Here is an 18555-nt window from a genome sequence, read left to right on the forward strand (position 1 = left end):
GATTGACTATTCACTTTCACCTGCTCTCACAACCGTCACTTGTATTATTGATTAACAGGGACTGATCAATCACTTCCTCTCTTGATTTTAATGCGTTTGATGGTGTTAATGCCACTGTATCTCTATCGCCTGCCCGGAGACATGAACCACACACTTTTTGCCTTGCACTATTGCCGTAACTATAGCTGCCTGTCATAGTTGCAACCGATGTTTCCTTCTGTTTATGCCCGTCCCACAATCTAGTGCACTAGGCGCATTACATTCACATTCAATAATATACTGCCTGCCCACTCATGCTACTGCTTCTTATTCCAACTGAAAAATATTAGCCAAGACCTAGCCAGTACCTGAGACTGTCAATTGTCACCTCTGACACCAGCCAATATGCGAGCAGTCATGTCTATTCCGGCTCTCACGCAGGACCACTGCTTCTAGCCTATTGCTGCTCTATGTGCGACATTAGTACTTGGCTCAAATTGTGTCCCACCAAGGATTATTGCTTTTAGCCCACTGCATCTTACTGGTCATAATTGTATTTATTCTAAATTGTGCCCCGCCTAGGATTATTGCTTTTAGCCCACTGTATCTTACTGGTCATAACTGCATTTAGCCTACATTGTGCAGACAAAGTGAGCCCAGCCTCGCCTCACCCCATCCCCATCCCCATGTTCTTAGCTATGTTAGGTTGGATATTGATCCTCATGTTCCCCTTCCACCTTGTCCAAGCAGACACCCCCTGCACTGGCAACCATTTCATCATCCTCAGTAATGGGCTCATCAAACTAGCCTGCCCAAGACACCACCCTATCCCATGCCCCACCCCTTCCTCCAAACCACACCCTCTTCCTGTCTTTCTCCAATCTCATTCATAGTCCCAAAGACCCCTGCGCATCCAAGGAGGAACACCGCTCGACCCCAACCCTCCTTAACGATCTACTTGCACTCCCCAAACTTGTAAGCAATGTAAAAACACACCCCGACTAAGAGCACGCACCAAAGAACCCCACCACATTCCCTCTACCATAACCCAGCGACCCAGACCACCTAAACCTATGGCTTTCAGAACAAACAACAATCTAACTCAGATTATAGCAACTAAAAACCTCAAGAAAACACACGGAGCCTAGTAGCCCATCAATTAAGAATGCACCCATAAAGGACACCAAGCCTCTCATTAGCCTCAAAAACGCACTTATCAACGCCCGTTCCCTAGGAGCCCATGCAATTGAAATTCACGACCTTCTCATCGACCTTGATCTGTTAGTAATCACAGAAACCTGGCTACATAAAGCCTCAGGTCCCCGCCAGCACTGGCCATCCCGCCAGACTACACTATCCTTAGATCAGACAGAAACACCACCCCAGGAGGTGATGTTGCCATCATAACAAAAAACACCATCAAATTAAGACCCAGCTCCATCGAAGTAATCACAGGATACGAACTACTGCTCGCTAAACTAACTCTGAATGAAAATACCACAGTTAACATAGTGGTCATCTATAGAACCCCCAGCATCAATAGCCACCCAGAAACAGAAATACCACCATTACTGGCACCCATCCTCAAACCCAAAACGAAATGCATCATCATTGGCGATTTGAATCTTGGCTTTAAGGATGACCAAGACACCAAAGCAACAGCCCTTCTCTTGGCACTTAATGACATGAACTTCTGCCAACACGTCAATATCCCCACCCACACCAAGGGCAGGACCCTGGACTGGATCCTCACCCTCAACACCAAAATCACCTTAGGCCCGATTACCCCACTTAGTTGGACAGACCACTACTGCATAGAATTCACTATCACTAGTGACGATCCCTGCCCGCCTAAGAACAAAATCATGGACACCATTGAAAGTAGAAATCCTAAAAAGCTCACGATGGAGAACCTCGACCCCATTTTAAACAAAATGCTAGATTCTCACTCAATCCTCAGCAACAATCCTACTACCATCGCAGAGTACTACCACAAATGCCTCTCCACAGCGACTGACGCCATAGCACCAGTCACCACCAAACTAAGATGTATCAATAAAAAAATCCAATTTCTGGTTCAACGATGAACTAGTCGCCCTCAGAAGGAAAAAACACTCACTCGAGCATGTCCATAACAAACACCCCTCCCCTGACTCGGCCAAAGCTTTCAAAGACACCAATACCATCTACAAAACAGCTATCATCACCCGCAACGCCTACAATGTTCGCATCAGCAATGCAGCATCAGACTCCAAGCAGCTCTTCTCCATCCTCAGAGAACTTCAAAATCCCCTGCCGACTGACACTCCCACCAACGCGAGCAAAGAATGGTGTACAACCATACAAGATGCACTCGCCTCCAAAATTGCTGTCTTGCAAAATAAAATCAACTCAAAAAGACTTCTCCCAACAGTAAAAAACTCCCCCACCCCTAACCCCTGCGCCTCTTCCAGTGATAACCCTAACCCGCGTTCCAATTCACACCAGTCTCCCAAGATCTTGTATTTGACACAATCTCCAAACTAAAAGCGTCCAAATGCAAAAGGAGACAAAGCCTGTGCCCCCATTCTGACCCCTAGCATCGCCAAATTTGTTAATGCCTCCTTTAACTCCAATACAGTTCCAACCTGCATTAAAGAAGCCTGGGTCACCCCGCTTCTAAAAAAAACAAATCTAGAACCCTCCACTCCGACCAATTATCGCCCTATAACCACAGTCCCATTTCTAATCATCGACAAACTAGCCTATAACCAAATTCAAACCCACCTCGAATCTAACCAACTCCTCGGCACCAGACAATCGGGCTTCAGGCCTAACCACAGCACTGAAACAACCCTCTTGGACCTCAAAATCCAGATGGATGCCATCAGAGATTCTGGGAAACTCTGCATTCTCCTACTACTGGACCTCTCTGACACGTTTGACCTGGGAGACCATGACAAACTATGCAACTCACTTGCCTGTGAGTTCAACTTCTCTAGTAAAGCCACTGCTTGGGTGAAATCTTTCCTATCCGACCGCACCTCCAGAGTGTCCATAGTCAAAGAAGCAGCCAACCCCATCCCAGTCCCCATAGGAGTACCTTGCCTCTCCCCTACGTTGTACAACGTGTACACCAAACTTTTGTTCGCAGTACTAGACAATATGGGTGTCATATACACACATTTTGCGGTAGACATCCAAATCCTTATACCTCGCACTGGCAACTATGACCAGGACACTATAACAATCAATAAAAAGTATGCCATCATACAAAATTGGATGGCATTAAATAGCCTGTGTCTTAACGATGAGAAGACAGAAGCCCTCATCGTAGGATCTCCTGCTAAAATAGCAACCCTGCACCCAGAATACTCAACCATCAATATTGATGGTACCAATATCCCTGTTCTGAAGCAAGTCAAAACACTGGGCGTGTACATTGACGCCAGCCTGCCCATGACTAAACAGATCAACGCGCTCTCCTCTTCCACGTCTTACACCTCCAAACCAATTGCTCTCAGCCGACAATTTCTCACCCCAGCAAACTGCCTCACCTTAGCCAGACTCCTGTCCTATCGAAATTGTATTATTGCAATGTATTACTACTAGGCACATCCAACACCAACTTTGCCAAAATGCAACTACTGCAAAACAAAGTCTTGAGGGCAGCTCTAGGCATTAAAAAAAATAAATAAAAAAAATAAAAAAATAAATCAGACCATATTTCTAAGACTAGGAAAGACGCCCACTGGCTCCCCATCAAAGCCAGAATTATCTTCAAAACATTATGCATCACATACAAATGCCTGACCAACAAAGGACCCATCTCAACAACACTCTACACCCCAAAGTTGACAGGAGATCACTAAGATCTAACAACAAATTCCTCCTGGCCCCTCCTCGCTTCAAAACCAGAGCGGGGGGGTAGCAGCTTCACCACTCTAGCCCCCAAACACTGGAACACCCTACCCATGAATATCAAAAAAGAACCTTCCTTCATGGTTTATAAGAAATTGCTAAAAACCTAGTTATTCAACCAATATTAGTATCTAAGAGTCTGCACCACTATATGCTATGTTGAATTGTTAGAAATTGTATTCTTGTACCAACTGTCCACTAATGATGCAGGGCAACCAATGTAATGATGTTTGTATTAATTTCTAAACTGTCTTATAACCTCACCGAGACACCCGAGGGTCTGGGCGTGTAACAAATAAATAAAATAAATAAATAGTTTACATTTTTGAAACGCAGCTATTTTCTGTGGGCTCGCAACAATGAAATATGAAAGAATTGCGCAAAACCTGAGGGAATTCTCACTCCTACCCCCCTAGGATCCTCTACGCAGGTGGCCACGGAAAGGCCATTGCTATTGGATCCTGGGGGTGGACAAGCGAGAGAGGATCACCTTGGTGGAAGGTCCTTGGGGATTGGGAGTGGGGTATAGACGAGACATGGTATCCTTGTAATAATCAGCGTAACCATTCATCAACCTTTATGAGTCACTATAAGGCAGTTCCCCTTTGTTCTGCTCTTGGGGTACAGAACAGTACTGAGACGGGAAGATGCAACTAACAGGAATGGATACCATTTCCTCTCACCACTTTGGTGCTGGGAGGAAGTAGTCGCAGAAAAGTCAAGCATGTCCATGTAATCAGGGCCAGGCAGGGTTAGTTAATGATAAACACCTGCAACCCACAGGTGTGTAAAAGGTGGAAAGCTGTACCACAATTGAGGCAGAGAACAAGTAAGAAGCAGAAGCAGGAGACCCTGAGACACTGAGAAGTCAACCAAAACCCTGGGAGTCCTGCTGGCATAATAATACAGGACGGGATCCCACAGAAGGGGTGGCTGGCAGCAAGTGCTGCCGAGAAACAGAGGCAAAGCTGTGCACGAGAGCCGGAGAGTGCAGAGCAAAGCACCTGGAGCACAGGCTTTCCACATCAGGGAGAAAGTTAACAGGAACGAAGCTGCCAAGCCTGGGTAAGTGTTGGGGTCACTGGAACAACCTGGGCGCTGTAAGGGACCATGAAAGTAGTAACGGTTTGTAACAACAACCAAAGTTACCTTTATTGAATACCAAACTGAATGAAATGCATAACTGTACCTTAATTGAATATCAAACTAAATGAAACAGGCCACGTTGCCTTTATTGAATACCAAACGAAACCAGTACTATTACTTTACTGAATTGACTGAAACACGCAAAGTTGCCTTTCTTGAACAAATAATTGAAAGCAGCATTTTTGGAATACCAAACTGAATGAAGGAAGAGAAGTTCCATTTATTGAATACTGAAGTGAATTAAATATATAAAGTTGGAAACTTTGAGTACTGAACTAAATGAAATGAGCAACACTTGCACCTATAAAACACTGAAAGGGAAGAATAAGCTTGCCAAATAATGAACAATGAACTGAAAGTAATTATGAAATCAAGTTGAATTAAAGACTCTGAGAGCAAAGTGGATGTCAAGGTTGAGAAACCACTTGTATATTCAAGTTGTGGAGCTACATTGGAGACATCATTTGTTTGGCTGAATACTGACCTACTCAAGGAGACCTGGAAGTTACTGGTTGCGCGACCTGTAATGCGTGGACCGCATGGTCTACCCTTATATACTAACAAGGAAGTTTACTGTTGTGGAAGGAAGAAACCAACCATTGGTATATACCAGACTTGGGGATGGGACCCCAAGTTGTAAAGTTGTTGAAATACAAAACCAAAGCTTTAAGAGAATTATTTTGTGCCCCCTTTTGATATTGATTTTGGGGAAGGGAACCCAGAGACGATGTTGCCCTGAAATTGCTTATTGAACTTGGGGGAAGGACATCCTGACCTTCACAAAAGTGTGGAACTGTATTGCTTCAAGTTTTAAATAAGGTAAATATTGTAATGAACGTATTGACATTTGGGGAAAAGAAGCTGAAGATTAAGCCTGAGCTGGAAATAGCTTAAACCTTTACTTTTGGAACATGGTTAAGTTTATGGCTGACATCCCAACACATTTTTTGTAGTAGTTGTGAGGGCAAGTATAGGTTTCGGAAACAGACAGACTTCAGTTGGACATATTGACACAGACTTTCCTTAGTTTCTAGGTAGGGAAATCCCAAGTTAGGCCTTACTCCATCCTGATGTTTTAATTAATAAAAGCTTGTTACATTTTGAATCTGTTGTTTGTCTCTCCTTCCACAATGGCAATCTCACAGTATGCATCTTTCATATTTAAAGTTGCCATGAAAACCCCCTGTTGTAGCAGAGGGATCATCTCCCGTAGCGCTGTCATGCAAAACTGGAGGTTTGACATGTGTTTGCTGGACGCATGTCTAGTATGGGTGCATAGTTAAAGTCTTTCATTGGTGCAAAAAAGCACACCTGGTTTACATGGTCTGCTGGGATTAGCTCAATTGTGCCTTTCTGCAGCAGGGAACTTATTTCCTCTAAAAGAATTGGTTTCTTTTGTGGTAACATCCTCCGCTGTTTGAGGATGGTTTCGGGGTTTTCCTAGAAATTCGATGAGTAACCCTCCCCCCCCCGCCACAGTTGATAACACACTGATTGGATGCGATCCCCTCCTACGCGTGGGTAAATTGGCAAATGTGGCTTCCGACTGGAGTTACATGGAAGGGAACCTGTATCAGGTGTCATTGTTTAGCGGCAGGGGAGCCGCTGGTGGTGGAAGTTCTACCTCTGTTTCTAGGTCTTCTATACACTCTTTGAAAGTTAGACTGGTAGCCGGTGGACTGACCCGGTGTGTTGCCCCAGGAAGAGGATTGGCCTTAGTTATACCCCATGGATTGTGGGTAATCTTGCACATGAAGAGCATTGTATATCGAATACCCCCTCGCCCCCATTGAACAAACGGTTTGTTTGCTATCTGGCCCAAAGATTTTAAAGTTTTACGCTCTTCCTTTGCACTCTTTAGTAGATCCTCCACTGCCTTGCCAAAAAAGCACATTAGGCTCTATTGGCATATTTTAAAGGGTGGCCTGGGTTTCCAGTTTGAAACCGGACTTGTAGCCACGCGTGCCTTCTTCTATAATGCGTCCAGCATTATCTGCTGCATCTAAATACATTTTTAGGATGCAGCCGACAACCTGAGATTTTAAAGGCTCGGGGACTGTACCAATTTGTTGTTGTATTGTATCCCAGACATTGCAGTTCTAACTGGCAAGTAGAACGCTGTTATTGGAAGGTGCTACTTTCCTGCCTAGTGTATTCTTACTCTCTCTTGTCTGGAGGGGCTTCCGCAGAAGCTAGCGGTGTGCCTGCTCGGTTTCTTGTGGTAGTTACCACCAAGGAGTCAGGTTTTGATATAAAGGCGGTCCGTTGTGGCCGGCTTAAATAGGTTTTCGATGCAGGGGTTAACCGCTCTGGTTAGTGTGGGGGGTGAGTAGAGATGATTGAATGCATCACTGTACTGACTGGCGAAGGGGAACAAACTGGGTGCCCGATTTTGCATCCCCCCCCCCAAGATGTTGTCCACAAAGTGCATCTTGTTGCGTCTCCTGCGCAGCTATTCTAAAGTGCTGGGCAGCTTTAATGAGGAGCTTGTTGTATTGAAGTTGGTTGTCAATGGGGGAAGTCAGCAATATGCTGGTCTAGGTCTTCCGGGGACAGCATGATGTATATGTCAAAATAGTCATCAGAACTGATCCCAATTAAATTTGTCTTCCTGTCAGACTTGGTCACTTTGATGGGAAGGGTCAACGATATACAGGTCATCTGAGGTTTCCTGACAGAGTTGCAAAGGGTTGGTGTGTGGCAGTACTGGGCAGTGAGCTGTACAGCTGCTGTACCTTTGCTGGTGATTTCCCAATTGTTTCGCACTTCCCTGTGCAGGACCCTGAGGTTACATGAACTCGTCTGGATATCGGTTCATAAAGTCGACAAATCAAGAAACCCTCTATTACCTTTTCACATTTTTCAGTGGCCCACTCAGTTGATCTTGGGAAAGGGTTTGGCCATGAAGGACAGTGTTCTGGTTGAGAGGCCTGCCTTCTTTGGTGTAGTGCCTCTGACAAAGTGTCTTCAGACGGTGTGCCCTGTTTTTCTTGAGATTTTGGGGTTTATGGGATTTTTTATGCATGCCTTAGCAAGTGAACATTTCACAAGAAAAGTTTGTATTTAAATTAACTTTGTTTTAGAAACTTCTCCATGCTAGTGCATGTGTAAAAGTGTAATACTGTTCCACCAGGGGTGACACCTTGTCATTCCCTGTGAAATTCAGACTCCCATGGGCCGGCCGAATGTTCAGCAATGATCGCAAACGGCAGTAAATGCATGAACCACTTACACTTGTGGGTTTCTGGCATCCTTGTCTCTATAGTGGAGATAAACACATATTGCCATCCAGCTCTGTCCCTCAGCCACATGGCCTAAGCGTACGCCCCACACCAGTCACCCCACAGCAGAGACCCAAACCCCATTAGAGCACTAGCAGCTTAAGAGGCAGAGCTCTCAAGTCATGGCTGTAGTTGCATGGTTTGTAATATATAATATATATTACACGGCCTACTGTAGCAGCTGTGTAATTATGGTTAAGTTGCTCAACCCATAGAAGAGCACTTTTGGGCGGCTCATAACTTTGCTCCCCGTGACGAATCCTCACCAAGCTTTGCAAAAGAAGTTGTATACCCACTCACAATTATTTTGCCAAGTTTGGTGAGGTTTCGTCAAGAGGGGGTGGGAGGGAGAGGGGAGTTGTAAGGGGGTCCCAAAATTGTTTTTTTTCTATAGACATAATGGGAAAAATCTTTGCTCACGCCTGCAACCCAAACTGCTGGACGGATTTTCACCAAATTGCGGCAGGAGCGGTGGATTGGTCCCGAAAGCGTCCTTTTATTAATTTGGTGTAAATCCGTCCATTAGGTTTTTTTTTTTTTTAAAAAAGACCAAAATGTAAGTAAAAAAAAAAAAAAAAGTGCGATATCTGTGTCCTGTCCGCGGACCCATTTCCCTGTTCGGTCCGCGGACAGAACTCCGATTGGCTTAGAGGGTAACGTGGGGTCTGCAGACATCGGACGCGCCCACTGATTGGATGGTGAAAAGCGTGAAGTGCGTCAGACTTTTTGAAAGGCCTGCCATCTTGGGTTCAGGGTCAGCGGTCGGTGTCCGCAGACATAGCAGTAAAAACATATTAAAAAACACAACACTGCACATGTCAAACTTACCAAATAATCTCTGGGGAGGGGAGGGGTGATGAGGAAGGGATATGGCAGGAAGCAACAAAAAAAAAAAAAAAAAAAAACACGTGTTTTTCACCGCAAAAGTCAGCAAACAGTTCCGATGTCCGCGGACAATCCTGTGAAGTTCGAGTACACTTCAGATGTTCGGGGGCAGTTCTTGGATGCCTTTAACTTGGCACCACTCAATGAAACTGCATGACATTTTGGAATCCCAATTCCAGGCACAGAACTGAAAGGCTTTGCACAATTTGGTGGGATTCTGTAAAGTGGGGCGAAATTAGAGAGGGGGGTCCCAAATTAATGTAAAGGCTTATTATAAATGTGGTGCCATTTGACGAATCTGCACAAAGGTTTGCAAAAGGATTTTAAATCTAGATATAAATGTTTAACGTTTGGTGGGAGGATCTCAAAAGGAGGCTCAATTAGAGGGGGTCTAAACATTTTTAGATGGCTTATAACTTTGTTGCTGTTTGATGAATGTGGACAAATGATTTCAGAAAGATTATAGACCTAACCTTGAATGTTTGTGTAAAGTCTGAATGGATTTTGTCAAGTCGCACGCCGACAGGAGAGAGCCGTAGCGCCTGGCACAATCCCAGTGCAGAGGTCAGATGCAGGGCAGCTATCCAGAAGAGTGAAAGCCGCTGAGGTGGAGCACATCCTTGCATGGGGACTAGCAAACATGAAACCTGCAGCGCGTGCCTGAAAACATGCAGCTGTGACTACAACCCCACTAATCCTCCAGGGACTCAAAGGAGGGAATACATCCTTGCTGCCTAAACATACCGGGATGCCAGCCTGCAGTACACGTGAGAACATAGCTCCCTTACGCTGCCAGATTTGAGGAACGCAAGAAAATGCAAGGAAAGTAGGCAGGGATGTTCCCCCTTTTAAAAGGAATCCCCTTGAACATTCAACTTCCAGGAGGGGAAGATAGGACAGGATTAGCTAGAGAAAGCTGGCCAATAAGAACAGAGGGAGGGGAAACCTAAGCAGGAGACAGGAGGAGCAAGTTTTTCCGAGTGAGGTCAGCAGTGAAAGTGGACCAAGATACCAGGAGGAGGAAGGTGGGAGTGGCAGCTTGTGGAGGAGAGTGCAGCATGTGAGGTATTGGGTTAGGAGTAAAATTGGTTCTGCAATTTTAGTGTACATGTTTGCGTGGCTATTCAGTAGAGTACGTTAGTGTAAGGGAGTGAATGTGAAGTCTTTGGTACAAAGTGGAAGAAGGGTGTTTGAGTAGTTTGGAGGGGTGAGGAGTGTAGTAGTGGCAGGAGGGAGAGTACAAGTGGCAGGAGGAAGAGTAGCGAGGTAGAGTGGGAAGAGTGGTGAGAGCAAAGGTTGTAGTCAAGAACAAGGAGTAGTGAAACATCTAAGGGATGAAGGCTTGGTTGTAGAAGTAAGTAAAAAGTAAGGTTGAGGGTAGAGAGGGAGCGGTGTATGTGAGCGTGAGTGAATTCAATTAAAGTCTCCCGAGTAAGTGCAAGGCACTGCCCAACTACTTTAGAACACCAACAACTGGCTAGAGTACAGGCAGGTAGCATAATGATTGGAGGTATTTTGGTTGACAGACCAGGCACACATCATTAAATAAACGCCAATAAATTTTAAGTTCTTACATCATTTTTTAAATTCTCCTGAACAGCTTCATGATTTTTACCCAACACTGTCATGTGCCAGCCACACACCTATTGTTCCTCACTCCACAACAGTGCGTGCCTTACACCCTGCTCCACACAGCACACACAGCACACACAGCACACACAGCACACACACACACACACACACCACTTAGACTTGCATGCATCCATCCATCGATATACACTTATATGAAGCGCCCGTCCTGGTGCTTCTACTCCCTGTGGCGTTTTGGAGCCGGACGGTTGGGAATGCACCCCAGACCAAGGCATTTAGTGGGTGGTGCAATGTTTCAATCGTGCATGCAAAGTGGCCTAGCTCCCGGATCCACATGCACAGCGAGACGTGCATGGGTTGGCAAAAACATCAAGCAAGCACCATGGAGCCCCACTCTTTAACCTCCCATTTTCGTAGCATGTCCTATTGTGATCTGGCAGCACCCTTTGGTTGTTGCTCTTCCTCGTTTTTCCTGCCAGTCTTGTCTTACGGTTCTCTCAGAACGTGCCCTGTCCGGCCTGCCTAGTCCTACTCTCCCAGACTTCCTGAACCTGCTCTGTCCTGCTAGTCTAGTCCTGCCTGGTCTTGCCCAGTCCTGCCAGCTTGTATTGCCTGCGCGGTAAAACTTGCCTGCCTATCCTTTCACTGGCCTTTTCCATCTGCCTCCCGACCTGCCAACCCTTACCTTGGCCTGATCCTCCTACTGGCCTGGTCCCTTACACAGTTTCTAGCCTGCCATCTTTGGAGGTCTACATACCTGATGCGGCCAAACCAACGCCTTGCTACCCCAGTCAGTGATAGCAAGGTCCTCACACCACAGTAATACAGGGGATGTGCTTGCGTGGTTTGGGTAGTCTCGGCAACACCAGATTCTCCCTCCCTGGGGTGACGGGGGGATTGCCGAGAGGATTCCCTGTTATACACAACATACATATTCAGTTCATTGCAGTCACAACGGAATGCTGAAAAAGACCAGGTACTCCGCACTGGCAGGACACCGTCCTGGACGAGCACTTGTGCTTGTTGCTATGCAGATTTATTTTAATCTAGAATGGCAGTGTGGAGATGTTCTGAATGTTCAGGGGAACGGGTTTGTAACAGTGAGGGCAATGGTAAAGGAACATATAGAAATATCACTGATGGGATTGCTTGGCTGTACAATAAAGGTTTCCTCTCGTGTTAGAAGGGTGGTTGGTCCACTATTGGATCTAGGTCGCAGATGTGTGGCAATGACTCAAGGGGGAGGGTGGGTGCTTGGCACCAAATAAAATGTTTAAAAAAGTGGTTGGCAGAGGTGGCATTGTTATGGTTCAGAGGATACCTATGTACAGTCAGTAGCTGCCAGGCCTTCAGATGGTACATGATCTCCAAATAAAATCTTTTTCTTAATCAATCCTGGGATTAAATAACCAATATATGGAAGAGGTTGACAGTCAAAAAGAAAGTAAATGTGTGAAGGCTATCCAGTTCTAGGTCAAGAATTCTCATCCAATCATATGTGTTCAGTTTTGCTTTATAGGTTTTGCCATGTTGAAATGCCATTCCTGTAATTTTATTTTCCTTTTTCTGTTAAATATGGTTAATAACATACTTTTAAAAATAAGACATTTCCCACAACATTCTGAGTAACATAGGTCATGCATTTATGCACATTCAATGTGCATGTAAATGTGAGAACCACATTAGGAAAACACTCCACTAGCTAGCATAGTTTCAGCACCAACTGGTCTTGCTGCATTTAACACTGATGGGATACAGTGGTAGTTTATGTAACAAGAAGTGCAGACTAAAAATTGAGTATTCAACCTTGCATGCAGAAGCAGCACATGAAATTGCAAAAATATTTTGGTATATTAAGTTCTCAGTTGATGAGGTTAAACTGGTTTCAAATGTCATGCTTCCTTTACTTTTTCTAAGAATTTAATACTTAAAAATCTGACAATAAAATGTGTGGAGGCGAGCATATCATTTTATTTGGAGACCTTATATAACTCAGACAGGAGCAGCTAACTATGGGGAGTATTGCCAATGTCTAATTTGAGGATCTACTAGACCAGCGCCTTCAATATATTAAACCGTAAACCCATCACAAATGTATACACAATCCTGCATTAAAAAGGAGCACATTTGTAGCAATCAACTTAATAAAGAAGTGAAAAATCCAGGTCGTCTAAGGTCTTCATTAGCAGACTGAGAAACATTCAATACTTTAATGATATATAAAGAGAAACAACCTCTGGTATTTCTAAAATATGTCGACAAAATACTGTTATTGCCCAAGTACCAAATTGAATGAAAAAGCAGAAAAAAGGATTTAAAAAAATTGATTTCACAGTATCCAGAACTACTCAACTAGAAGGCATGCAACATGTGTGCCTGAAACCTAGAGTGAAATTGCACTTAAATGTAAAATGTGGCTTAGTAAATGGTGTCATGAGCTATGAAGTAGCTTGGCGACATTGCAGATACACCAGTAATCAAGATTAACAATAGGTTCGCAATTAATAAAAGAACCCTCCCTCACACCCCCTATCGCAGAGACCTTTGTGTCCTGGTTTTCTTGCCTGCAGTGTTGCCTGAAGTGTTTCTACAGTGGAGAAACATTTCTAGACACGCATAATGAAAGAAGTTTAAAAAATAAGCCATGACGAGTGTGAAAAAGAACATAAACGTGGTAGTGTATAACATGGTACAAGTACGAACTTAAGCAACTTTTGTTTAACTGAAGACATTTATTTCTACCAATCTAGGCACTCTATCGCACAGCACATGGGATTGGAGTGATAGAAGGAAGAAGCAGTGGACCATGACAATGGAATTCACCTTATGGATAATGCGGACATGCTACATGCACGGGCGATGAACCCATCTGCCAAAGCAGTATTTCCTTGGCACAGTGGGCCGGATTCACAAAGTGTTTCACTGGATAAAATAACGGGATTCCCATGAGCATCTGCTATTTTATATAAGCCCAAAAATATTAAAATCTGGCAATGCCTTGTTCTATTTTCAAGATGATCATGTAAAAATGGGATTCCTAAAAATCTGTTCACGTGCATCTCTTAGATGCTCTGGACACCTCCTAATTTGCTCCAATTTTTGATTTTATGACTCGGGAATAAGGCACCAAGTCAAAATGTGGGATTGTCATAGTTGTCTCTTGTCCAAACTTTCTGAATTCGGTACACAGAGTTCCAGAAAAAGCTGTCAATAAGGAATATACATTATGAACGCTGTAAGGAAGTTTAGTCAATTGTTTAATTGCAATGTTTGGCTGACACTTTTCACACCGGCCAGGCTTCCTCAAGGTTGTTTAATCTCTCCCAATAACATTTTTATAAATGCGGGCTCGGTGCACTGCGTTTTGTTACAAAGTAGTACCGACAGCAGCAATAAGCAGCAAATAAAGTATTTAATGAACGGTAAAAGTTGGTCTTCTGGTTATCTTTTCAACAGGATATTTAGTAGTATATCTAAAAGTATATCTTAAGAAACAAACATACTAAGAAATAAATTATATGAACATCTACTGGTGAATGTTTTTATATATTTGAATACATAAAAGTGATTATACTGCCCATTATTTACCAATAGACACATTTCATATCAAAACATCAATCTTTTATAATAAATGCAAAACTTGCATAATTACAAAGCTCACGGTACCCGTTAGTACAGTCACGGTGGAGTCATCTTTTGAAGCTTTATCGAGTGCCTGAATAATTTCATTATACATCTATATTAAAAAAAGAAAGACAAGAAAAGCATTACAAAAGTCATGCTGGAAAATAAGATAACTTTTTAGAAGGTTTAGGTTTACAACATTTGGTAAAATGTTTTATGTACCGAGAAACATTAAGAAAAAAAAAACAGCCAAACTACGAGATTCGAATTTGCAACTGTTTTGTGGGGCTGAACATCAACATTTTTTCAAATGTGGTTGAAAGAGGTTTGATACTCTACAATATTTTATTTTGATTAGGTAATCAATGCGTTTTGTAATGGAGTCAGGTGCAGTATCAAACGAAAAACAAAAAACAAAAAAACAAAAAAACAAAAAAAAGGAGTCCACCGTTCTCTAGCAGGTACACAAAACACATTGGGCCTCATTAGGACCCAGGCGGAATGGGTTTAACGGCGCCGGTAAAGGTGCCCGCGCCGTTAAACCCATTCCGCCCTATTACAAGGTCCCCTTGCGGGACCCGCTCTGGACGTCTGGTCAGACAAGACGTCCTTTGCAGGTCCTGTGAGGGGACCAGGGAGCAAACAACGGGCCCATTATTAACGGGCCTGTTAGCTCCCTCCCCAGTCCCATTGAATGGGGATTTATTTTTACTAGGTCCATGGAATGGGCAATTACCGGGTCCGCCACGGTCGGCATGACCCGGTAATTGCCCATTCCATAGACCCAGTAAAATGTCATAACCGGCGGCAGCCGTGCCCTGAATAGGGCACGGCTACCGCCAGGGTCCTAATGAGGTCCATTAGATCAGGAACCCAAAAACGACCATTTCCCTACTCAAACACCAGTTTGTTTGAATAGTAAGATTTATACTTAGGTCTCAGAAAGATGGCACGGCACAGATCAAGCAAGAAATGCACTTTTTTTTTTTAAAAAAAAGGTGGAAGTTTATTAGTTTTAACTGCCCGTTCTTTACATCGGACTATCCACCAGCAGGATAATCAATGCACAGTGCATGTATTCCCCTTCCTTCTACACTCTCCCCACCAGGACTATTCAGTAAACATACAACAGATACAAAAACTCTGGTAATCCGGATGGTGCACATCCAGGGCGTATCTATTTCATTTCAGGGCGTATCTATAACAGCCCTCAGTCTCCTAGAACACGAGAGGGCATTAAAATCTCTCTGAATATGAGAGAAAAAGGGAGACTGCCACGAACGGTCACTGTTCGATGTAAGTTTTGCCATCATCGGCATAGGCCACAACTTGTCCATCCATAGGTCCCTCGAAGGGGCCTCCTTGTTTCTCCAGAACTGGAGATTTGCCAGCTTTGCTCCAAAGCCATTCCCTTTGGAGACTTGCAGTGAATAGGCCTCTGCACGCAACACATTGGGTTGTCCGGAACATAAAAATGTAGCATATCCTTTATTCTGGATATCACCTCCAGTCAATACTCCTGCATCAATAGGCAGTCCCACAGTAGGTGCAGTAGCGATACCTCCCCCAGACAGCCCCTCCAGCAGAATTTGGAGTTACTGGGGTGGCTGCCATGCAGGCGAGACAGAGTCTTAGACCACCTCGTTAAAATGTTGGTCTGCGTCACCGCTTGTCAGGGGCCAAAGTAATTCCTTTATAAATACATTCAACTCCTCCTCGTTTAGCAGTTGGCCCACCTTTCGCTCCCAGCTCTCGAGTACGATCTCCGGACACGGGTGGAAAGGGAGTTAATACACTTCTTGAGGTGAAAAATGAGTGCCTTGGAACACGCTGCAGATTGGAATAACAGCTCGAGGTTCGTCAACTGCCTGGTTGCTCAGACCACGTTGGATGGATGCAGAGCCCAATGCCTGGCCTGTAGGTATCTAAACCTGCTCGCCTCCCCTAACCGCAGGCATGCCTACAGTCCTCGGAGCTATGAATCTTCACGTTGCAGAAGAGGTCACTGAGCTTTCCCACCACCTTTCCTATCAATTGGGAAAATGCCCCCTCTAGTTACCCCGGCGTAAAATCTTTATTATGGATAGAGGGTGGGGGGATTGAACGGGGAAAGGAAAGGTGGTGGACCACTGCAATCTCCCCACACTTTCCCATACCTCCTGTGATTGGGTTGACATACACAATTTTCGCTCTAGCCTGCTATGGGTGCCAGGGCTGGGTCCATAAGTGGCGTCTCGCAACCGCTTGCTCCATACTAACCCACACTGTGTGCGAGTCCCGTTGGACCCAGGCAACAAGGGGCCCAATTTGCAATGCCCTATAGTAATCCATAGCCTGGGAAATCCCCAAACCCCACTTAATCGTTGCCAGCGTATAGCACGCGTCTATTGATCCTGGGGGAGCAACCCCCTCCCTTCCATAAGAACTGCATCAACATGGAGTCCCATTTTTGTAGGGTCTGCTTAAAGTCTGAGATGATTATAGCCTGAAAGAGATCCAGAAATCTGGTTAGGCCGTTCATTTTTGACTGCTATTTTGGCAAACCAAGAAAGCCGGAGGCCAGCCCATCGCTCAAAGTCATTCTTAATAATCCCAATTAAAGCCGGCTAGTTAAATCCAAAGGTCCCCCATCTTGGCTGGTAGGTTAATCCCCAGATATTTCACAGATTTAGAGGCCCATGAGTACTCAAAAGATTACTCCAACGCGGACTGCAGTGCTGGTGGAATATTAATCCCCAGTAACTCACATTTAGAAGTGTTTACTTTAAAATCTGAAACCAGGCCACAACTATGTATTTCCTCTGCTATCTGTAGTGAGTGAGGTTAGGTCTTGCTCTTTCAAACTATTTAGGGGAACCCGACAAGGTTGTCCACTTTCCCCCTTCTTGTTCAATTTGGCTCTTGAGCCATTGCAGGCCTATATTAGGTGGGAAAAGAATATTTGTGGATGGAAAATATAAGTTAGTGAAATAAAAAAGATAGTGAAATAAAAGTATTGGCATATGCTGATGATCCAACAGTGGTTTTGACTAATCCGGCTGAAGGTGGAACTCTACTTCAGGAGATGTTGCAGGAAGTGGGACGGTTATCGGGCTATAAAGTGAATTGGGGGAAAACAGTGGTCTTTCCGTTGAAAATGAATCCGCTAAGTAGAAGGTTATTGGATTGGGATTGTCAGTGTGCAGATGTCTCAGTGAAGTATCCAAATAGTGTCTATTTGGTGTGGGATATTAGAAGGACTGTGGACTTTAATATAGATAAATTGAAAGAAACCCTACTGAAAGACATACGTAGATGGGATAGATTGATTAACTCTTTGGGCTAAAATCAATGCCGTCAAAATGGTATTGCTTCTGAAAGTTTTGCATTACATTCAATCCCTTCCCTTGAAGTTCACAAAGCAGGCACTGAAGCGTATTGATACAATTTGTATGGATTTCCTATGGGGAGTGGGCAAGAAGGCAAGAATTACACAATTTATTTTAATACGTAATGTTAGAGATGGGGCTTTTGGTTACCCAGTATTGGAAAATTATTATAAAGGGTTCCTTTTGAAAAAAGCTTATTATTTTAGGGAGGATGGGGGTTTGATCCCTTTTAGCTTCGGATGGAGAGGGAAAAGTGGAGTCCATTTCCAGTGGACTGCTTATATTCATATGGCGAAATGCGGGGTTAGGATAGAGGCATTAGCAGCTACAAAGTCTGATTTGGTTTCGCTGATTCACGGTTGTGGACAACATTTTTTTTTTTTTACAATTCTGCTTCTATTTGGTCGAATCCCGGTTTACAGATTGAGAACAAAGTGTTGCAATGGAGGGGATGGGCTAATAGGGGTACTTTGAAAATTGATGTGTGCAAAGATGGTAGAATGGTTCCATTTGAAGGCCTAGTGGATCAATATGGTTTAGGAAATAGGGAGAGTGAGAGATATAGAATACTTGATGTTGGAGAAGCATCAAATGTTAAGTGAACCATTAAGTGACAAGCCCCAAGTGTGCATATTGTATAATGCTGCTCCAAATGTAGTCTACATTTACTAAACTTATGCCTGAGTGTATGCGGGACTCCTGGGAGAAATTGCGGAATAAATGGGTGACTGAGTTGGGAAGGGATATATCTGAGGCTGAGTGGGATGATGCTTGGAGGGTAA

General features: G+C 44.1%; 1 protein-coding gene across 1 annotated transcript in view; it reads right to left on the reverse strand.

Moving 5' to 3' along the window:
* LOC138481343 (enoyl-CoA delta isomerase 2-like) overlaps positions 1-18555 on the reverse strand; it is a 316256-nt gene that overhangs the window by 130072 nt on the left and 167629 nt on the right. Inside the window, exon 5 of the mRNA XM_069613445.1 lies at positions 14448-14517. Coding sequence (XP_069469546.1) covers positions 14448-14517 — 70 coding nt within the window. The remainder of the gene's footprint in view (positions 1-14447; positions 14518-18555) is intronic.

The sequence above is a fragment of the Ambystoma mexicanum genome, chromosome 5p (assembly GCF_040938575.1).
Source record: "Ambystoma mexicanum isolate Mex_15411 chromosome 5p, UKY_AmexF1_1, whole genome shotgun sequence".
Taxonomy (NCBI): Eukaryota; Metazoa; Chordata; class Amphibia; order Caudata; family Ambystomatidae; genus Ambystoma; species Ambystoma mexicanum.